This window comes from Alosa alosa, chromosome 14, assembly GCF_017589495.1.
Source record: "Alosa alosa isolate M-15738 ecotype Scorff River chromosome 14, AALO_Geno_1.1, whole genome shotgun sequence".
In the NCBI taxonomy this organism is placed as follows: domain Eukaryota; kingdom Metazoa; phylum Chordata; class Actinopteri; order Clupeiformes; family Clupeidae; genus Alosa; species Alosa alosa.
The window spans coordinates 30,726,978-30,747,764 of NC_063202.1; the positions used below are offsets into that span (position 1 = coordinate 30,726,978).

The window sequence follows — 20,787 nt, forward strand, 5'->3', positions numbered from 1 at the left end:
AGCCACTGCCACAGCTATGCTCATTAGTCTGGAAATCAAGCTCTGCTAACAAGTTAGGAATGTTGAGTGTGTAGAGTTTGTGTATGTCTGTTTATCAGACTATATGTGCTTGTTTATGTATATGTGTGGGTGAGTTTCAGTCAGTGTGTGTGTTTATGCGTACACTATAATGGTTATGATAAATTATTCTTGTGTGTGTCTATGTGTGTGTGAACACTGTGAGCTAACGCATGTTTGTATGTAAATACTGTAAGTATGAAGTGGCCAGTTTTGGCAGCTGCTGTGGTAACTCTAACGTACTGATCCCAGGTCAGCTGAGACGGGTCGCGGGGTGGTCGCTCCGGACGCGGACGAGCCGGACCGGGGACCGGTGGCGGCCGGGGAGGAGGCCACGGAGGCAGAGGCCGAGGCGTGCCGCTCGCCCTGGCTGAGGGTGCGCTTGCGCTCGCGCACCAACGCCTTCTGGTGGCGTTTCATGCGCTCCAGCTGCTCCTCGGCGCTCATGCGACCCCGCTGCAGCGCAGGGTCTCCAGTACAGACGCTCCAGAGCGCTCTTTGGTCTCTCCTGCAGGAGACGAGAAGGAGTAGAGTCAAAACCATACCAGAGGGAGAGGGGGGTACAGATGCTCCAGAGTACTCTGTGGAGGAGAGTCAAGACTGTAGAGTCAAAACTGTACAAGAGAGGAAGAGAAAGATGGAGAGAGAGAGATGGAGGAGGGAGAGAGGAGAGCGATGAGAAGATAAGAGAGTTAGGAGAGATACAGAAATAAAGAGGAAAAAGGAGATAGAGTGAGCCCTTAGAGAGAGAGAGAGAATGAAAGAGTTAGAGAGGGCATTGGAGAAAGGCAGTGAGTTAAGGAAGGCACTGCGATCTGGAGAGAAAGAGGAGGGAAGAAAGAGAAAGAGAGGAAGAGAGGATGGGAAAAGAAGTAGAGAAGAAAGAGGGAGGGAGGGCAAGAGAGAATGGGGTGGATCAGAGAAGCAGCGAGAACATTTCAAAGCTTTGCTGCTTCATTTGCTTGTTTAATTTCTTCTGCACACACACACACACACACACACACACACACACACACACACACACACACACACACACAACATAGGGTGTTAGCATGAAATGACTGGCTGTGTGTGTGTGTGTGTGTGTGTGTGTGTCCTTGTGGGCCTGTGGGTAGTGCGTGTGTGTGTTTGTGTGTGTGTGTGGCTGTGGGCGTGTGTGTACACACTCGTGGAAAAAAAGAGCACAAGTAAGAGAAAGAGAGCAACACTCTTTCTCATCCCACATCAGGGCGATGTAGCGAGCGCTAATTCATTAGCATTGCACTCAAGTCGCTCACACCCACCCTCCCACACACACACACACACACACACACACACACACACACACTTCCCAGATGAACTTTTTTTCCCCCGTGCATTCAGCGTTTTATACCAGGGAGCGGTATCTCATCATCTTGAGTCCGCATCTCGCCCCCATGCTTTGTTGCCTCCTAAGCCCCAGTAAGACTTTAAAGTGCTCCTTTGACTCTAGGCTCTGCAGCCAGTCTCTCTCTCCCTCTCTCTTTGTCTCTCTCTCCCTCTCTCTCTATATATCTTTCTCTCTCTCTCTCCCTCTCTCTCTCTGTCTGTCTCTCTCTCCTTCTCTCTCTCTCTCAAATTCAAATTCAAATTAGCTTTATTGGCATGACAAAAAACATTGTGTTGCCAAAGCTTACACATGTGGTATAATTGTATAGATTTAAATAATAATAATACAAATAATGGTAAAATAATAATAATAATAATAAGGACTCACTTTCTCAATCTTTGACACTCTGTCAGGAATTGTACTGCTATCGTAGCACAACTGTGCACTCCCAACAAATACGGGAGCTTGTTTTCATTGGGTAGCATGGGGAATTGGGGAGCAATCTTGCCAATGTGGTCAAAGAATTCTCTCCTAACCAGGGTGTCATTTTTACATTCTGTGAGGAAGTGTAACTCATCTTCTACTACTCCTTCGTGGCATTGTAGACCTAGCCTTTCATCTATTGGTTTCCATGTCTGCCTGTGCCGACCCCTCTCAACTTCCAGAGTGTGCTCACTAATTCTGAAGGAAGTTAGAAGTTTCCTTTTTTTATAATATTTGGATTTTTTAATTTTGTCTAGCCAATATTTGTAATATTCATCTTTTGTTAATTTCTCAATATGTTTTAACTTTGCTTGAGACATGTCAGGTGTATTCAAATTGAAATTGTGTTTTGATATAAGATAATCAAAAGGATCTCTCTCTGGGTGGGTTCTCCTCTGTAGAAGGGCACTGTGATTACATTCCTCTGGTTTTGAGGACAGTACATGGTAATAAAATTTGCATGCTCTTTTTTGTATATCAACTAATAGTGGATATCTTCCCAGTTCTGCCCTGCATGCAATATTTGTTGCATTCCTGTGTACCCCCAAGATGTTCTTACAGAATTCCAGGTGTAGTGTTTCTGCTGGGCTTTTGTCCCATAGCTCATAATTATTTTGATGTCCCTCATAATTATGTTGATGCCCCAAATTTCACTACCATATAAGATAATGGGCTTGATAACTGAATCAAAAATCTTTTTCAACCAGGTCTTTAATAGCCAGATTAAAATTGCCTGTGGAGGAAATATTTAGGCCCAAATAGTTATAATTTGTCACTTGTGAAAGTCTGTTTTCACCAAGGGTGAAATTATATTTATTCTCTGTTGAACGTGTCTTTTTTTGAAATATCATTATTTTTGTTTTTTCTTTATTTATGGGGAGATTCCAAATTTGAGAGTAATTTTCCAGGATTGACAGACTCTCTTGTAGCCCCTCCTCTGTTGGGGACAGACTCTCTCTCTCTCTCCCTCTCTCTCTCTCTCTCCTCTCTCTCTCTCTCTCTCTCTCTCTCCCTCTCTCTCTGTCTCTCTCTCCTTCTCTCTCTCTCCCTCTCTCTATATATCTTTCTCTCTCCACTCCACTCACCTTCAAGCCTGGCGCCGATGCTCCTCTTCTCAGGGTGACATAAGATGAAATGTTGGTGGACTGATTCAGTCGCGAGGAGGAGCCTGTTACTCCTGACACAGAGAGTTTTTAGTGTCAGTAAAGAAATAAAAAATAAAAAAACACAATGCCAAAGTATGCTGCTGTGTTGACTCACAATATCATGTGTCATGTATTAAAACCACAACCTTCAACAAACAATTACAATCACATTTCAGGGTGGCAACATGGCTTCAATGTGCAGGTACTATCTCTGTAATCCCAAACTCCAGGAAGCATGCTCCAAATTGGTGAGATCAATAATGAGAAATGGATGGATATATAAAAATATAAATATAATTGACTTGAAATTTGAGAATAATTGGGTAAACATGTCAGCAGATCAACAGCAAGTAACTTGTCAACATACTGTCCAGCTCTTTCAGCTAATGCATATGAGACAACATAGTCATTAAGTCATTAGTCAGCAAGCAGTGTGTGCTGTGGATGCTGCTGGTGCAGGCCTACTGTACCTCTGCTGGGCAGGGTCTGGTATCCGCTGGTCAGCGCTGAGGCCCCCTGCACCCCACTGACCCCTCTCAGCTCTGGCTCGCTGAGAAACGCCCGCAGCTCCACCTGTGGACCGGGGAGACCAGGCTTCAGCCATTCATCCATCTATCCATCTGCAACCATGCCCCCCCCCATTCCACAAACACACAGAGAGCTCATTGTGCTTATCTGATGATCTGATGCCCTCAAAGAGAAAGCTCTCCTCTCTTGGACAACTGAGTATACTTCTGGACAGGGACTGAATGACCCAAAGGGAATGCTCTGACATACACACGTATCTTTGGGGAAACTTCAGACATCTTAACCCACTGGTTACTGGATTCTTCAGTGGGCATAGATGTACTACTACCTACAGTATGTACGGAGACAGTTTCTTTCATGGTCAAGACTTGTCAGTATAAAAGCCTGCTTAAAACTGGAGGCATCTAGGAAAGTGCAAATTATCTGGACAGGGCATGATCCCAACCCTCCCCCTGCTGGCCAGAGTGTCCAACCTTGTCTCCGTTGGAGAACTGCCCGATCTCGCGGTCTCTCTTGCGCTCGTCGGACTGGCGCTTGAGGCCTCGGACAGAAGTGTGCCTGATGACGGACGACTCCTTGGGCAGAGGGGGCACTTCAGGGGGGTGCTCATCAGGGCTGTAGAGCTGAGGAAGAGGAGGCCGTGGTGGAGCACCCTCCTCAGCCTGTCCAACAGATGGCCAATGCATCAGTACAGTGTATGGCACATTTCCAACTATAGTGGGCAGTATGTATACAATTCAACATCTATAGCACAATAACATATGAATGTCTCAAGACAGAGAGCCCAGCTTGAACTCCATCCCTGTGAGCAAGCAGTAAGTGGACTGGGACAAGAAAAAAGACTCTGAATGAATAAACCTAGGAAGAAGCCCTGGGGCCAGCTGGGCAGACGCATGAAATGGTTTGATCTGTAAGCCTGTGTTTTGAGTGCTTCCATGGAACTGGTCTCTCTAAAACTCTTATTTGATCATAATCTGACCGCATGAAGTGTTCTGCTTTCAACAGAGCAAGCATTGTGGTCTTGGGCACCAGTAGTCTCATGGCATATCTTTGCCCAGTCTTCAAGCCACTGTGCAGCAGGGAAAGAGTAATGACATTTAGCAAAAGAATTCAAGAATGGGGGTCCTTCATCTTTTACACCCACCTTTCAGATCCAACCTAACAGCTCTGTTGGATCCATTGAGTGAAGGAGAGAACGTCTATAGTGACCAAACACACTGAAGCTACGCTGTCCAGCACTCACCCAATTTGGTTTGTGTGCAGCGTGCAGGCCAGCGGGCTGCTGGGTAGGCTGGGAGGGGCTGTGCGGAAGAGACTTCAGCTGCCCTGCCGACGGGCTCGCCGAGAGGGAAGGCACTGAGGAGGACACTGAAGGCACAAGTTTCCGCTCTGTGGAACCCACATGCACACACACACACACACACACACACACACACACACACACACACACACACACACACACACACACACACTGAGCATAATGCACTCCAAAATTCATACACATTCACCAATGTGCAGAATACACATCTACATCTACAGACATACATGGACAAAGACACAGGTACAGGGCCCCTCTCACCTGGGTTCTGCACTGAGTCGACTGTGATTTTGTAGTTGGCTTTGCTGGAGCTCAAGCCAGCCATCACATCCTCTATCCGCCACAGCTCCTTCCTCAACTGAGCTTTCTCTTGCTGCAGAAGGACAGACACACAGACACACAGACACACACAGACACACACAGACACACACACACACACACACACACAGACACACACACACAACCACAAACGGATCAGAGGCAATCAGAGACAGGCCAGATACACACACATCTTAGGGAGTGCTCTGACTTTTCCATGTCATCACTGTCTGTCTATTTTCATCATGCGCTTCCCTTCTCAAAAACCACGCAAAGTACTTAGTGCTTACATCTCATGAGACAGTTGGGCCAATTTCAATATAAATTGTCTGATAAAGCAATGGGTTTATTTAGTTACTGTTAACAAGCCTCGGCAGAATGTTATGATGAGCAGTCACACAGAAGGGACAGATGAAGGAAAATAAAGGGCCTTTGAGGGGGCAGATCGGAGGGTCAGTTGATGGGGTTGTGTAGGGGTGAGCGTGAGCAGACCAGACCGTAGTGACCATGGGGTTCTGGGGGATGAGTATTGATGAGCGTTAGGGTGTGCCCTGCTGACCGGTGATGGGGTGAGGTGCAGATGAGATGAGACTGTGACCATTGTGGGGTTATAGGAGATGAGTGTTATGAATGATCGTGGGAGGGTGGGGTTATGTGGGGGTGAGTGTGTGCAGGTGGGAGGGTGGGGTTATGTGGGGGTGAGTGTGTGCAGGTGGGAGGGTGGGGTTATGTGGGGGTGAGTGTGTGCAGGTGGGAGGGTGGGGTTATGTGGGGGTGAGTGTGTGCAACAAACAGAGGGAAACTAAACTTGATGTCAGAGTTCAGCTTGATAGACTACGAAACACTTGAAAAAACGGTACAGAATCTCAGCCCTTCCACATGTGTCTTAGACACTCTGCCTACCAACTCTGCCTCTGTTTTTCACCTCATAGCGGCGGATGTCCTTCAAATTGTAAATGTATCATTGCTGTCTGGCACTTTTCCTAAGTCACTGAAAACAGCTGTTGTAAAGCCACTTCTCAAGAAGAATAACCTGGATGCCTCCATGCTAAACAATTACAGGCCCATATCCAATCTACCTTTTATTGGCAAAATTATTGAAAAAGTAGTCTTTAATCAATTAACCACCTTCCTAACATCAAATGGGTATTTTGATTACTTTCAGTCTGGTTTTCGGGCAAATCACAGCACTGAAACAGCTCTCATTAAAGTTTCCAATGACATACGCCTCAACACAGATTCAGGTAAAACATCAGTCCTAGTGCTACTGGACCTTAGTGCAGCATTTGACACTGTTGATCACAATATTTTACTACACAGACTAGAACACTGGGTTGGATTTACAGGCACAGTTATCAGCTGGCTAAAATCATATCTACAAGAAAGGAGCTTCTTTGTTGCCATCGGAAACTGTACCTCAACACCAACGTCCTTGACCTGTGGTGTTCCCCAGGGGTCGATCTTGGGGCCACTATTATTCAACCTCTATATGCTCCCACTTGGACAAATCATTCAAAATAATTTGATTTCATATCATAGCTATGCAGATGACACACAAATTTACTTAGCTCTATCACCAAACAACTATGGTCCTCTTGAATCTATGTGTCAGTGTATAGAACAAATCAACACCTGGATGTCTCAAAATTTTCTTCAGCTGAACAAATAAAAAACTGAAGTAATTATATTTGGTAAAAATGAGGAAATCAGCTTTTTACCACCTCAAAAATATTGTCAAACTCAGAGGGCTGATGTCAAAACATGACTTAGAAAAACTCATTCATGCATTTATCTCCAGCAGGGTTGATTACTGCAATGGACTGTTCACAGGCCTTCCTAAAAAGACTATTAAACAGCTTCAGGTGATACAAAATGCAGCAGCTAGGACTCTAAGAACTAAAAGAACTGACCACATTACTCCAATTCTTAAGTCCTTGCACTGGCTTCCAGTAAGTCACAGAATTGACTTTAAAGCACTATTGCTTGTTTATAAATCAGTAAATGGAGCAGGACCTAAATACTTGTCAGACATGCTTCAGCAGTACACACCTTCTCGTCCTCTCAGGTCCCAGGTGAAAAACCTGCTAGTAAAACCTACAGTTAGAACTAAACATGGTGAAGCAGCTTTTAGCTGCTATGCAGCTCAGCTGTGGAACCAACTTTCGGATGACATTAAAAAGGCCCCAACTGTAGCCAGTTTTAAATCTAGACTTAAGACCAAACTGTTCTCAGACGCTTTCTGCTAACTGTGCCGAGTTACAAATTCTGATTCTGCCTCGATAATTATTCTACTTTGTTTTTATTACTTTTTTTTTACTACTTTTGCCTTTGTTTTTGCTTACTAATTATTCTTTATTTTTAAATGATTTTACCTTTGTGTTTTATGTTTTCTTTTTATTATGATCTTTACCTTTTAACTATTCTTTGACTATATTGCCCTTCTATGCTTTTATTTGTTATTATCGTTTGGTTTTGTTTATGTAAAGCACATTGAATGACCTCTGTGTATGAAATGTGCTATATAAATAAACTTGACTTGACTTGACTTGACTTGACTTGACAGGTGGGAGGGTGGGGTTTTGTGGGGGTGAGTGTGTGCAGGTGGGAGGGTGGGGTGATGGAGTGTTTAGGGTGGTGCAGACCTGAGTGATGGAGCAGCGGCTCATCTGCTCCTGCAGGGCCGACCTGAGCCGGTCCACATCCACCTCCAGACGGCTGTACTCACTCCAGGCGTTCTCCATCTCCTGCTCAACACACACACACACACACACACACACACACACACACACACACACACACACACACACACACACACACACACACACTCATTTATTGGGCGGAGGCAACATAACTGAGTGTGCATGCACATGTATGTAGAGTATGTGTATGTGTGTGTGTACTGCATGCGTGTGTATGCCCACCGTGGAGAGCTGTGAAATCTCAGCACGGATGTGCACCACGTCCTCCTGCAGCAGCCTCTGCTGGTAGGCGATCTTCTCGGCGTGAGCGGGCTGGTCGCGGTACTGCTCCATCTGCTGATGGGACACATCCAGCACCGACTCCAGCTTGTCCTAAAGGGGTTCACACCCACACACACATCAGCAAGGGCACCATTAAAACTGTGTGTGTGTGTGTGTGTGTGTGTGTGTATAATTCTCATGGCAAAGCATTAAACTATACTGATGAGTCATCTCAGCCCAATACCTCAGACAATCCATTATTTTACTTTCTCCTCCATCAGCGCTGTGGGTGGTCAGATTTTGCTTTAGTGCCCTTCCAGGCTTTCCTCTCCAATGAGACTCGGGGCTTTGTACTTGATTTTCTTTTTTCTTTTATTATTATTTTTACTACTTTACCACCGGCGTCATTCTGCGATGGCTTGGCAGCGCGTTCAAGCTGCATTCATTCGACAGATTTAATCTCCTTTTAATCATGTTCAAGGACAGAGTGCAGCTCAGTTGGTCAATGAATGGGTGCATTGAATCATTTTGTGTTAAGAATGCTTTGGACAAATGTCCTGTTCCATCTTTCAATAAAAGACTATTGGCATTATATAAAGATGACATGGAGATGCAATAAAAGAACTGTGGTCAAAGAACTGCTGGGTTGTGACCTGCTGATTTCTTTTCACCTGGCAGGACACAAGGTAAGAAAAGCATGGCCGAGTTGTCAAGGTCTGTACCTTATCCTCCTTTAGGGTACGAATCCTCATCTCCAACTCTTGAAGGATCTTGTCCTGTTCACATAATCTGCTCAGCTTCACCTAGAGAGTGTGGAGAAAAGGCAGACCTTCCTTTATACTCTGTCTGTCCAGACGCCCGAGACACTCTGAGCAGCCATCAAGGACACAGTGGAGAAGAATAGTGAAGAACTGCCGTCGTGAATAGGAAATAGCATTCATTACGCTAAGAATTAACATTCATTTAGCTTAGTATCCAACCCTGATCCCATTCCTGGTAAAATCTAGCATTTTTAAAAAATAGGTTACTTTAGATGAGAAGTGTGAGGGGAAAAATACAGAGCAAATAAGTTGGCGAATTCTTTATAGCCTGCCTAGTTTGCAAAGCTTTCTCACACAGCGAGTGTTTATTCTCAGCTCTATTTATCATTCCGTTCAATTAATTATTAAGCTGTTTTTATTTTACTGCCGTATATTGTTGTTTTAACGGCATCAATTATTCATCAGTCAGACAAAAATCACCAGCAAATTCTTATAAATTGTTAAAGTGGAACAATGTTAATGATGAAAAGCCAGGGCTTCCATCCTATTTACCTCCAATTGCATGAACAGAGAAGGGGGAAAGAAGCTGGAATACAAAAATCAAACTGAAAAATTTAAGAGCTCAAAATATAAAATCCCATTGCATGTATTTTTCCCTTTAAATTGAGAGCTCGGAATAAAAGCCCTTGTCGATACTCTCGCCGGCTCCATCAGAGGCAGGCTCTCCCTGCTGAGGACCCAGTCTGTTTATCTTACTCTGATGCCTCTGTTTACCACTGCACAACCACACAACAGACACTTGGCATGGCTTGCTCTCTCATCTTTTACTCTCTATCCATCTCTTTCTCTTCCAACAGTTTCCCTCTCTCTCTCTCTCTCTCTCTCTCTCTCTCCCTCTCTCCCTCTCTTGTGATAACATTTTGTGTTCAAAAAAACATAATGAAGGGCTGGTTGAGGGAATGTTGGGGAGACTAGATATTTAATCAGCAAAAAATGGGATGGGGGTTGGGAGGGGGGGGGCAAGACTGCCATACTTACATCAATGTCACTTTCAGCTATTTTAACGGGCCGTGCTGGTCTGTCTTTTAGCGTTTCACGACCGGTGACCTGTGTGACCCAGAGATGTGAGAGGACTCGCATGGTGCAACAGTTTGCCAGAAATGAGCAAAGAGACACAACCGCACCCAGCCAACTAAAACAAACTGAACATGGAACAGTAAGGGAAGGCGTAACTCAGGCATCCTCTATCAATTTGACAAGATAGCAAGGCGTCACTGGTGACAGACGTGCTGAAGTCATACTGATAACAATTTCAGCAAGAGCGAAAACCAAAAACCAAAATGCATTGTGGAAAATCACAAACAAAAATCAGCCCACTCTGTAAGCCATATGACATATTTATGAATGGGGAGCAGCTGTGTGTTTAAGAGGAGCCAAGGCGACTCTTTCCCCTGGCAGGTTATCAATACTTTTCATGATTACGTCCCTATGATGAACCATGTGTGAGTACTGTAACCACAAGGAATATGGCGGATTGTCAGAGGAGTGTATGGTTAACTGAGTGCAAGTTCACTTCAAAGTCACTGAGCTGGTCAATTAATTTTGAAGGGTTAGTGGTTAGCAGCTGGATATTAATGGCATGCTCTCTAAGTACTCAGATCAGCAGACTCCCAAATGGTTTCACCAATCCCCAGGCAAAGAATAGACATTGTACTACTTAATACTGGGTATCTGTACTAGAAATAGATAGATTCCACCCACAGTAGCTTTAAATCAATGATTAGAATAGTCAGTATTGATAGCTACCAAGAGAAGGCCTTCAGGCTCCTCCCTGAAGAGAAAATGAAAAAGAGAAATAATAAGAAGCTCCAAACAGCACACGGTCAGACTAGGGTACTGCACCACACCGAAATGAGTACCTATGCCAAGCTATGCCTCGAGGCCAACACGGGCACACCTAACGAACAGCACACACGGGCCAGCAGTGTCACAAGTCTACTGGCGAAGCCATGGAATGGACACGCTTTGTATGCACACCATTCTTACATTCAGAACGGAGCCCAAACCGTGAGAGGACTTTTGTATGCTATTGCAAACCAAAACGATCAGTTGTTCAATACTTTTCATCTGTTTGAAGATAGAAAGTGGTGTTATGAATTACACATCACTCACTGGATATTAGGTGTTAGTCATACAAATTACTAGATGTCAGGATTAATATTTCCTGAAAACAGATAAGGTGGATTTGAGGCAATGATCTGTGTTTAAACAAAGAGAGTAGGTTTTGAGCAAAAGGCTATAAACATGAAAGTGAGACAGCACTTCCTGATGGGAAATGTAGTTTATTATCCATTTCAGGTTTGTTTCTCTCCAATTCATCTGACCTTTAAGTCCCATCAAGCAGCACTGTAGCATTGTGCAATACTGTTAGACCACCAGAGGCAGTAGCCCGATAGTAATCTACAGTAAATGCTTAACAAGCACCTCTGAATCTGGTCATTTACTGCCATGCATTACTGTACAAATGAATAGAATTGTAGTTTAATGGTGTATGCAGGAGTGCATATTCTCCACCAGATCAGCTCTGGCCAGTCTGCACACGTAAGTTGAACTTGGCGCGATTAGGGGCAGGAGAGGAGAGTGATGGGAAGGCTGAACAAAGGTTCAAGTTAAGTGTGCACACACAAGCCATCAGAGCACTCAGGAGTGTCCACACTGCTGTCTCAGTCAGAGGAGTCCTGGGAAGGGCTGAAGATGTTAGCAGACACCACACCCAGGCTGTTAGGGCTACAGGAGAGACCAGAGCAGGGAGAGGACAGGAGGGTGGAGCACAAGCCCACGGGACAGCAGGGTGGAGAGGAGAGGAGAGGAGAGGAGAGGAGAGGAGGGGGAGGAGAGAAGGGTGGAGGAGAGCAGGAGAACAGGGAGGAGGAGGACAGGGGGGATTCAAAGGGGAGAAAAAGGAGGAAGCGATATTAGCTTCAACGGGCCCACCTTCAGGTCTAGATACTCCAGGTCCTTCTTCAGCTGCATGTAAGTATCATCGGCCTTAAGGTGGGGGGAACGGAAAGACAGGTCACATGACAGGAAGCTGCAAAGTATGCTGGTAGAGACAGCCCATGATTTGAATGAAAATAGAAAATCTCTAACTGATTGGAAATCAGGCTAAGGAGAATGAGAGTAATCTTTTAGTATAAGTATACAACAAAAATCACATAAATAAAACTGGAGCAACTGATATGATTTAGAGCAAAACTGATTAAAATCAAATCAGAGAGCGATATGGGAAAAGGAGCAAAAGTTATAAGGTACTCCAACTGACACAGTCATACTCTCAATAGTCTGGGTACTACAGTAGGTATTCATGGGCCATGTGCAGTATTTTCTTATCTTACTAAGAGTGCTCTCCATCACTTGCAAAATGATCTCTTACCTAACAGAAGAGCACAAATATCAAAACAATGGTGAATTCTCAGTATTCAGTGGGTACTACAGTATCAGAACAATTTGTGGATGCAAACAAAAATGCAGTACCCTCCAGAATTATTGGCACCTCTGCTAAAGTTGACTAAAAACAGGTATAAAGAATAATCTGATGGTAATTGATTGTAATCTCACAATTTCTGAAAAAAAAAATATATAATTTTTTTTTATAATAAAAAATATTTCTTTATGAAATTTTCCTTTTCTTCCTTTTTCTTGCTTCCCTTCAATGTCAGATTTTTCTTTATTGTTTTGATTGTGAGATTACAATAAATCAGCAAAAGATTTTTTTAATAATACCTGTTTTTCCAACTTTTCCAAAGGTGCCCATCATTCTGGAGGGTAGTGTAAGAGGGTACAGTATGTGTGTTGCTTGTGTTGCTTCCTGAATGAGGCCCAATAATACAGTACATAAGTACAGCTGTAGTGCGATTCAGCTCTGGAGGTCGCATCTGAAAGCATCTTAAGAAGCATCACAGCTTTTAAGCCTGCCCACCACTTCAGTTTGCAGACCAGATCCAGCACTTTTTTTTTATCTGAACAAAGTCACAAAACATCTTTATCAGTAACAAACCATTCAGCATTGTACACATGGCCAGCTCTTCACCAGGGGATAAATCTCCACTCTGTGGTTTGGAGATGAACTAAGAGGCGAAAGACCTTCACATTCCATTTGTTACTTACAACCTCCTTTTACGTCATTGAGCCTTTTCATCACTGTGACTGAAGCACGGAGAAATTCAACAAGCAGCATGCTCGGAAACACAGCTCATTTGTGGACGGGGTTTTGGGGGGAGGGCCAGGGGGGTCATGGGTAGTGTAAATACTCAAATCAATTCCAAAGAATTCAAGAGGTGCAAACAAAAGGGGAGAGGAACGCAGAGCACAAGGTGCAGGGCTCTACAGGACACAGCACAAAAAAATGGCGCTATCACACACGCAGCATTCACATTTCAGAGATCTAAATACTCAATCTCTACATGACAAGCTCCATGCTAACGAGTAGCATCCACAACATCACCACAAAAAAAAAAAACTAAAAAGGCAGAAAGGTAAACAACACAAAATGACAAATAATGATAATCAAAAAACGGCATTTAGGGATGGTGAAAAGGAGGCATCCCGGCCACAAAGCAGGTTGGGAAGGGAAAGGCCTGAGTAAACAAAGTACATTCACAGACTGTAGCAGGGGGTAGCAGGGGGCTTGTTTGGCAGTCACTAGGCCTGACCTGCAGGCTGGAGAGGCCATTGTGCTGCTGGTGGTGGTGGTGGTGGAGGTGCGCGAGCGTGTCGCTGCGCACGCCCGCCATCTTGGCCTGATGCCTCCTGAGCTGGATGAGGAGCAGGGTGAGCTCCTCCGGCTGTGTCCAGCAGGGAGAGAAAACAAGGGGGCAGAAACAGCGCTTCAGTGCCTGGCCACCGGGGCGGCGCCAGAGAGCGTGAAGGGAGTGCGCCCCGACTGCTCTCAGTCACCAGAAGCCTGGTTTCCATGCACACTGACCACATACAGCACTTGGACTCATAATGTCCATCTTTATGTTCTTTTTTTCATCACTTGACCACACCACCCAGGTCACACACTTTAACCTCTACCACCATGTACACACTCACTCCACCATTTATTAGCTTATCCTCTGATACCACAGATATGCACGTTCACACCACCTTGAGCACACTCGTACACTCTCACCCCATCACAACAACCATTCACCCACAAGTACACTGTTAAATGCCATCAAAAGGGTTCTGCAGTGCCGTCTTCCATGTAAACACAGAAACACCATCCAAGTGGACGTGTTTCTGCTTCTCTACGGGGAGACGTGTTTGAGTTCAGTCAACAGGAAAAACAGAACATTGTGTGAAGTGGCTGAGCTCTTACCGTTTTCCCATGCAAGCTTGGTGCGCTGACCGTATGGGTGATGTAGCCCATGGTTGGCACTGATCGTCTCTCTATTTGTGCAGTCTACACACACACACACACACACACATGCACACACACAATAAACAGAACAGCAAAGTCAATCCCTTTCATCTGCAGAGAGAGCAGCCCACTATACAAACAATAAATGTGTACAGTCAGCGATATTAGATTTCACATTCCTGAGTTCACTAGCATGTCATCCAGAAGTCAGTTATGAAGTTTACCTCCTCTTACACTTGTGCTTGGCACTGCACATTTTCACACCACTAGTTTTCTATGTATTTCTCAAAAAAAAAGAAGGTGTATGCCTCGTCTTCACTGCCACAGGCCCTTGCAAAAACACTTGACGTTTTTGCTTAACGCACAAAATCTCACAGCCACGGCCCATCACTGCGCCTCAAACAGGACACAAACGACAAGAGATTTAATTAACTCCACATAAATTAGCACCAACCTGCTTTCTTAAAATAACATTTGTTTGCTACGAGCGAGTGGAGGTGGGGGGTGGGGGAGGGTGGGCACTGTGAGCCGTTTGCACGAGGATTCCCATGGCTCTGTTTTTTTTGCTGCATAATAGGTTTTTTATTTAAATGCGAGATCAGAAGAAAGCGACCGCGCTGCTGATGTTTGAGGCTGTGCAGGAGGGTGCAAAGACGCCGTTGGCAAGACTTATCAGCCACTAATAACACAGCTTTCTTAACGATGCGTCCATTGAGGCCCACTGAGCACAAGGGTAAAATATGCACCGTGGTTGTGGACCCATCGCAGCTTAACCGCAGCTGTTGGATGCAAAGCAAACCAGAGTTCATCCCTCGTCTTAATTTAGGCTCCACAAGCTCTATTTTTCCGAAGCTAGGTTTTGTAAGCTGTGGCTCTGCACATTAAGACGTGATGCTCTTTTTATTCTGTACTGTACTAGTTTATGACAATCCTATTCATTTGTACGGATATTTTGTCTTTGAAGGGCATAATTAGTGACTTCAGGCAGCCTATGACTTATAAGGACACTGTGCAAACATGACACTTTGTTTACTTGTGCGAGTGTGAAGGGGTGGTGTGCGCATGCGACTGGTGTTGGGTGTGTGTCTGAGCTCTCTAGGGCTCTGTGTGTGTGGTGCAGGGCTGTGAAGTGGGCCTTTCTCATGTGGGGGGTGTGGCAGGGAAACAAGCACCGCGTCGATCGTCAGCTCTATCCCACCACACACACACACACACACACACACACACACCCATGAAACCTCTCTCTGTCTCTCTCTCTCTCTCTCTCTCACACACACACACACACACACACACACACTACACAGCTACAATGCACACAGACCTTCCCCCCTTTCTCTGTCATATCCAGACACACACAGACTTTGCCTATGCCTCTAACATGCACTCTTTCTTTCTCTCTCTCCCTCTCTCTTTCTCTCCTTCCCTCCATCTCTCTCTCTGCCACGTTCCCTCTCTCACATTCTCATGGCACCTGGGGGATGAGCACTGGGTGGAGACTGTGTGAATCAGTCACAGCTCATCATGAGGATCAAAGGCAAGATTGGAGGGAAACTACGGGGCGGCTACTTCTCAGGCCTGGCTTCCCATGAGCCTAACTCTACAGGACTGCCCTGGACCTCCACAACTCCCCACACAAGCCATCTGTCACAAGCTGGGGGGTAGACATGTTGTCAGCCAATTGCTCTCAACTGCTTTTGTGGTATCTTTCAGTGTCTTGTCTGTGTATCTGTGTATGTGTGTGTGTGTGTGTGTGTGTGTGTGTGAAAGTAATAGAGTATAGTTACTGTTTGAGTTATTGTATTGTTGCTTTGCGCCGTACCTTGGAGAGCTGTGAGCTCGTGCGTCGCGGGGAGCAGAGAAACGGGTGGTCGGCGAGCGGGACCTCGTTGAGCGGCCGCACTGTCACCCGGTCGGAGGGCGTGTGCGGTCTCCGCGGCGACAGCGGCTTGGAGGAGGGCGCGGACGGGGGCACCTCGCAGGGCGACGGCGGCACGGAGATGGAGCGCGGCACCTCCAGCCACGCGGAAGGAGGCGCCGGCCGTGTCCAGGTAGTCGGGCCCCGTGTAGATGGGCGCCGTGGGGCTGCCGTGCCGGAACTGCTGCCGCTGCTGCCACTCGTACAGCTGCCACACCATGCCCTCGCGGCTCGCCAGCCGCTCGTCCGTGCTCATGCGGAAGTGGCTCAGGCGGTCCTGGGCGTACTTGTAGTCGCTGGGCAGGTTGCGGGGCGTCGGTGGGGAGCCCCCAGAGGAGGGGAGACGGAGGGTCTTTGGCAACGACTGGTAGGCCTCCACCATGCTGGCCTTGGGCTGCAGAGGAGGCGTCCGCCGGGGAAGGCTGTAGTCTGTGGAGGGATGGCTGAGGGACAGGAAACAGGCCTTTCATCCAGCAGCTGTTCAGCCACAATAACACTTTAACTACTCAATAACACTCTTATCGTTAGATGGTATTGTTAATACGCTAGTCAATTTTAAAGGGATGTCTATAAAAGCAAGATAAAAATCACTTTTATCTCATACTAAGCCTACAGTATTTGTGCATGTCTTACTGTGGCGTACAGGATGCACTACCACTTTACACCAACAGAGGGCACCATTCTACACTAGATTTATTTTTACCTCCGTAATGTTCTCAGAGTCTGTGCAACTCTCTCACGACAAAAACGTGACTGACGGCTGCAATGGAATTACACACAAAGGTAATTACAAGGGCGACACAACTTTTGCTCCAATTTCATGGGAAGATATGCCATTTTGTGGGCTGTGTGTGGGACACCAAATTATGGGGATCAGTCGAACAGTCAAAGACAGAGCAGCCTGGGATGGTCATTACATTATATTGTTTGTCATTTAGATGACACTCTTATCCAGAGGGACTTGAATTGAGGCTGAATTGGCTGTGAATTAACTACAGGGACAGTCCCACTAGAGCAACTAGTGGCAGCCCCTGGGATCAAATCCACAACCTTCAGGGCTACATTTGGACGCCAAACCCTCCTAACCGACAGACCACCGCCGCCCGACTTCTGGTCACACTAACCTCTTGGGGTCTCCTTTCTGCACTTTGACCCAGTGCTCCACCTGGGCCAGCGCAGTCTTCCTCTGCACCTGCTTCTCCGTGTGGGCGCGCTGCACCGTGGCCCTCTTGTACACCACGCCGCCGTTCTGCTCGGGGGCCAGCGCCCCGGGGCCTGGGGGGAGGCCGTTACGGTGGGTGGACGGCAGGGTGGAGGAGGGCCGCGAGGGGGCCACCGAGTCCGGCGAGAGCCCTTCCACCTCCACCCTGGCCTGGGCCTGTGCCTCTGCCCGCTCCACGTCCTTGCTGGGTCCCTCCCCCCGCTCCGCTGGCTGGTAGAGGCTCTCGGGCTGGGAGGAGCTCTTGCTGCAGCTGTTGACATGATTGGTCTGCGGGACTGCCTGTTGCTCTAGCTTCTCTGGCCTCTCGACCTCTCTGTACGATGGGAAAATAGAAAGAAAGGAGCGAGGGTGAGATAAACTGATGAGCCTGAAGGAGGAGGAGGAGGAGGAGGAGGAGGAGGAGGAGGAAAACTGATGACCATAGACAATGAAATAACTCTCAGCTCATCCAGAGGGACAAGAACCAGTGGCTAATCTGTCAAACCTCAGTCGGTGGCACTTTCCTTGAACGACAGGGTGAGTCACTCTCTCACTGCTCTCATCTATCAGCTCCACTCACGTTACCCCCGTAACCCACCTCCTCCACCCACTCCGTCACAAGCCCTCAGCAGCGCTCTCAAAGACATACAGACACTTGGGCCTTAATTAATCTCTCCTCAGTCAAAGCAAACCCCTACTACCTTCCCTGTGAAACCTGATACAGTGGGAGTGGGTGCAGTGGACACAGGCTGGGTGGACTGAGACAGGGGGTGACATGAGGACTGTTGAGCTCTAGATATGAAGCTGCCGGGAACTATGCCATTAAACCTGGAGCGTTTCTGACGGAGTGCAATTTCCCACTTGAGTGATGGAGAGGGAAGCTTAGAAAATGGACACAGGCTCATTAAATGCATTTTTTGCCATTACTGGAAGCACAATGCCCACAGGAAAAGCGCTCACTCAAACGCGCACACACACACACACACACACACACACACACACACACACACACACACACACACACACACACACACACACACACACACACACTTTAATACTAGTCTCCAAGCGAGGGAGGACAAAGTCATGGAGGGGAATGATTCCAAAAGGAAAAGAGAGAGAGAGAGAGAGCAAATAAAGTTTCTCTCATGGGAAGCCAAGTGACGGTCATTTTCTGTAAGACAAACAGCCTGAGGTGGCCCCTCCATCCATGTGTGTGTGGGGGGTGTGTGTGTGTGTGTGTGTGTGTGTGAGCTCAGCGGGTTGGACACATCATTTACCCCAGCATCCAGGGTAATTAATAGGACCCCAAATTTGCCTGGTGCAATTCATCAGACTCATCATTTTTTGGTGCATTTTTCGGTCCAGGAACACAACTGTTATAAATCACTGCAGTATTTGCCTCCAAAACCTGATATGACAGGTGTTTACAAAGATGAATGCCACACAGGGAATATTAAAAAAAGGGGGGTAATCCTGCAATAAATATGTCGTTATGGTTTGTACACAAGATATGAACAAACTCATTTTCAGCAGATGCGGAGTGGAAGAATGTCATCATAAAAACCAAGCTAGCTTACAGTGTTTATTTTATGGGCCCTTCCAAATATGGTTAACTCCTGATGGCTTCCAGAGCAGGAGCAGAACAGATAAAAGGGGCAGAGATGTGAGGACAGCACTGCAGAGGAATCAATCAGAAGGAATTAGGGAATCTTTCCTATGAAACTCTCCTCACCTGCACACAAACCAAACACAATCTCCAGTGTGGATGCTACATATTGCACTGACCAGGCACACCAGCGGTTTATTACTCAGGGCAATTTAAAAATAAAACAATAAATGAATAAATAATTTAAATAAATACAATCAGACAGTCCTTTTTTAAAAAACAATAGAGAGATTTGTGATGGAAACCTGAACCCACATGTCTCTATAGCAACACTACAAATGCCAGCAAATTATATCTACTCTGATGACAGCAAGGTGTGCAACGGGCCACAAGATGGCAGTAAAGCATAAGCATTAGTCCAGGGCTGAAAGAGAAAAGCCACAACTGACTATCGGCCAAAATGATCTGCACCACAATTCTGAGGGCTGCATTTCACTACCGTCCACACTGAAGACGAGTGCACCTGGCCAATCAGGGAGTGCTGCATCAGCCTATTTATAACACTTATCCGCACTTCAGCTCGCATCAGAAAAAACATTAGTCACAAATGTGCGCTTTTTTAGCGCCGTCCAAGTGCTATTCTAGCTGCCGACTTGCTAACGCTCTCCTCTTTGAGGTGTACTGATGTGATGCTGATGGGCCTAGAAGCGGAGATCAGAGGGACGTTTACCGGAGGCTCTGCCCACTGGCTTCAGCCTCAGCCCTGGAGCTGAACCGGAGGGGAGGTGGGGGAATGGGGATGGGGGTGGTGGTGGTAGCGGTGGAGGGATTTTGGCCCAAACTCAGCTGGCTTCGTGAGCAGGCAAGGCTGCCGCAGTGATCGCACTCCCAGAGAGCTGCAAAGAGTCCAACTGCAGCCAGCCTCAAACACAGCCTGGAGCACGAAGCCTCTACACACACACAAACACAAACACACACACACACACACACACACACACACACTGTACATATTTACATCCAAAAGACACACATATTTGCACACACCAACGCACAGACAGCAAACTGCACATAAATATGATATTAATTCAGACACACCCCTACACTGTCACAGAAAGACTTCCACTAGCACAAATCACTGTAAGCTGTCTTTAAGCTGCCTTCTTCTGCAGACTCTGCATAGCTGTGACTCCTGTCAAAGCCATACGGGGACATATGAGCTAAACTAATGTACTGTGTGACACAAACAGAATGAGATGACATACTGTGCACCTTCCTCCTGCGAGTCACTGAGAAAACATCAGAAGACAGCAAACTAATAACACACTGAGCCTCATGAGGCAATAGAGAACCAACATGAATCTCAGTATAGCCCTCTGACACACAAATACACACAAGCACACACACACACACACACACACACACACACACACACACACACACACACACAGACAAGGGCACATAAATACAGACACACAAACATGTGCATACACACAAACATGTGTACACACACACACATAGACACATAGACACACACACACACACACAGACACATAGACACACACACACACACACACCACACACACACACACACACACACACACACACACAAGGACAAAAAGCTACGGTCCAAGTGAAGAGGACAACTGCTGGTCTCATAAAGGTAGTCCCATGAGACCTCTGAGGCACTTGATCATTTAAGTGCAGCAGAGCTATCTGCAGTGGATTAAGCGAGTGCAGGGT

At 46.4% G+C, this 20,787-nt stretch overlaps 1 protein-coding gene across 1 annotated transcript in view; it reads right to left on the bottom strand.

Moving 5' to 3' along the window:
- The window catches only part of plekha7b (pleckstrin homology domain containing, family A member 7b), a 93,756-nt gene that overhangs the window by 9,181 nt on the left and 63,788 nt on the right, over nucleotides 1-20,787 (bottom strand). The window contains 18 exon segments of the mRNA XM_048262529.1: nucleotides 301-532; nucleotides 534-565; nucleotides 2,974-3,065; nucleotides 3,504-3,606; nucleotides 4,035-4,223; nucleotides 4,805-4,950; nucleotides 5,141-5,252; nucleotides 7,840-7,941; nucleotides 8,119-8,268; nucleotides 8,880-8,960; nucleotides 9,957-10,025; nucleotides 10,965-11,045; nucleotides 11,913-11,966; nucleotides 13,631-13,762; nucleotides 14,281-14,364; nucleotides 16,142-16,340; nucleotides 16,342-16,680; nucleotides 17,362-17,772. Of these exon segments, the coding sequence (XP_048118486.1) occupies nucleotides 301-532; nucleotides 534-565; nucleotides 2,974-3,065; nucleotides 3,504-3,606; nucleotides 4,035-4,223; nucleotides 4,805-4,950; nucleotides 5,141-5,252; nucleotides 7,840-7,941; nucleotides 8,119-8,268; nucleotides 8,880-8,960; nucleotides 9,957-10,025; nucleotides 10,965-11,045; nucleotides 11,913-11,966; nucleotides 13,631-13,762; nucleotides 14,281-14,364; nucleotides 16,142-16,340; nucleotides 16,342-16,680; nucleotides 17,362-17,772 (2,608 nt within the window).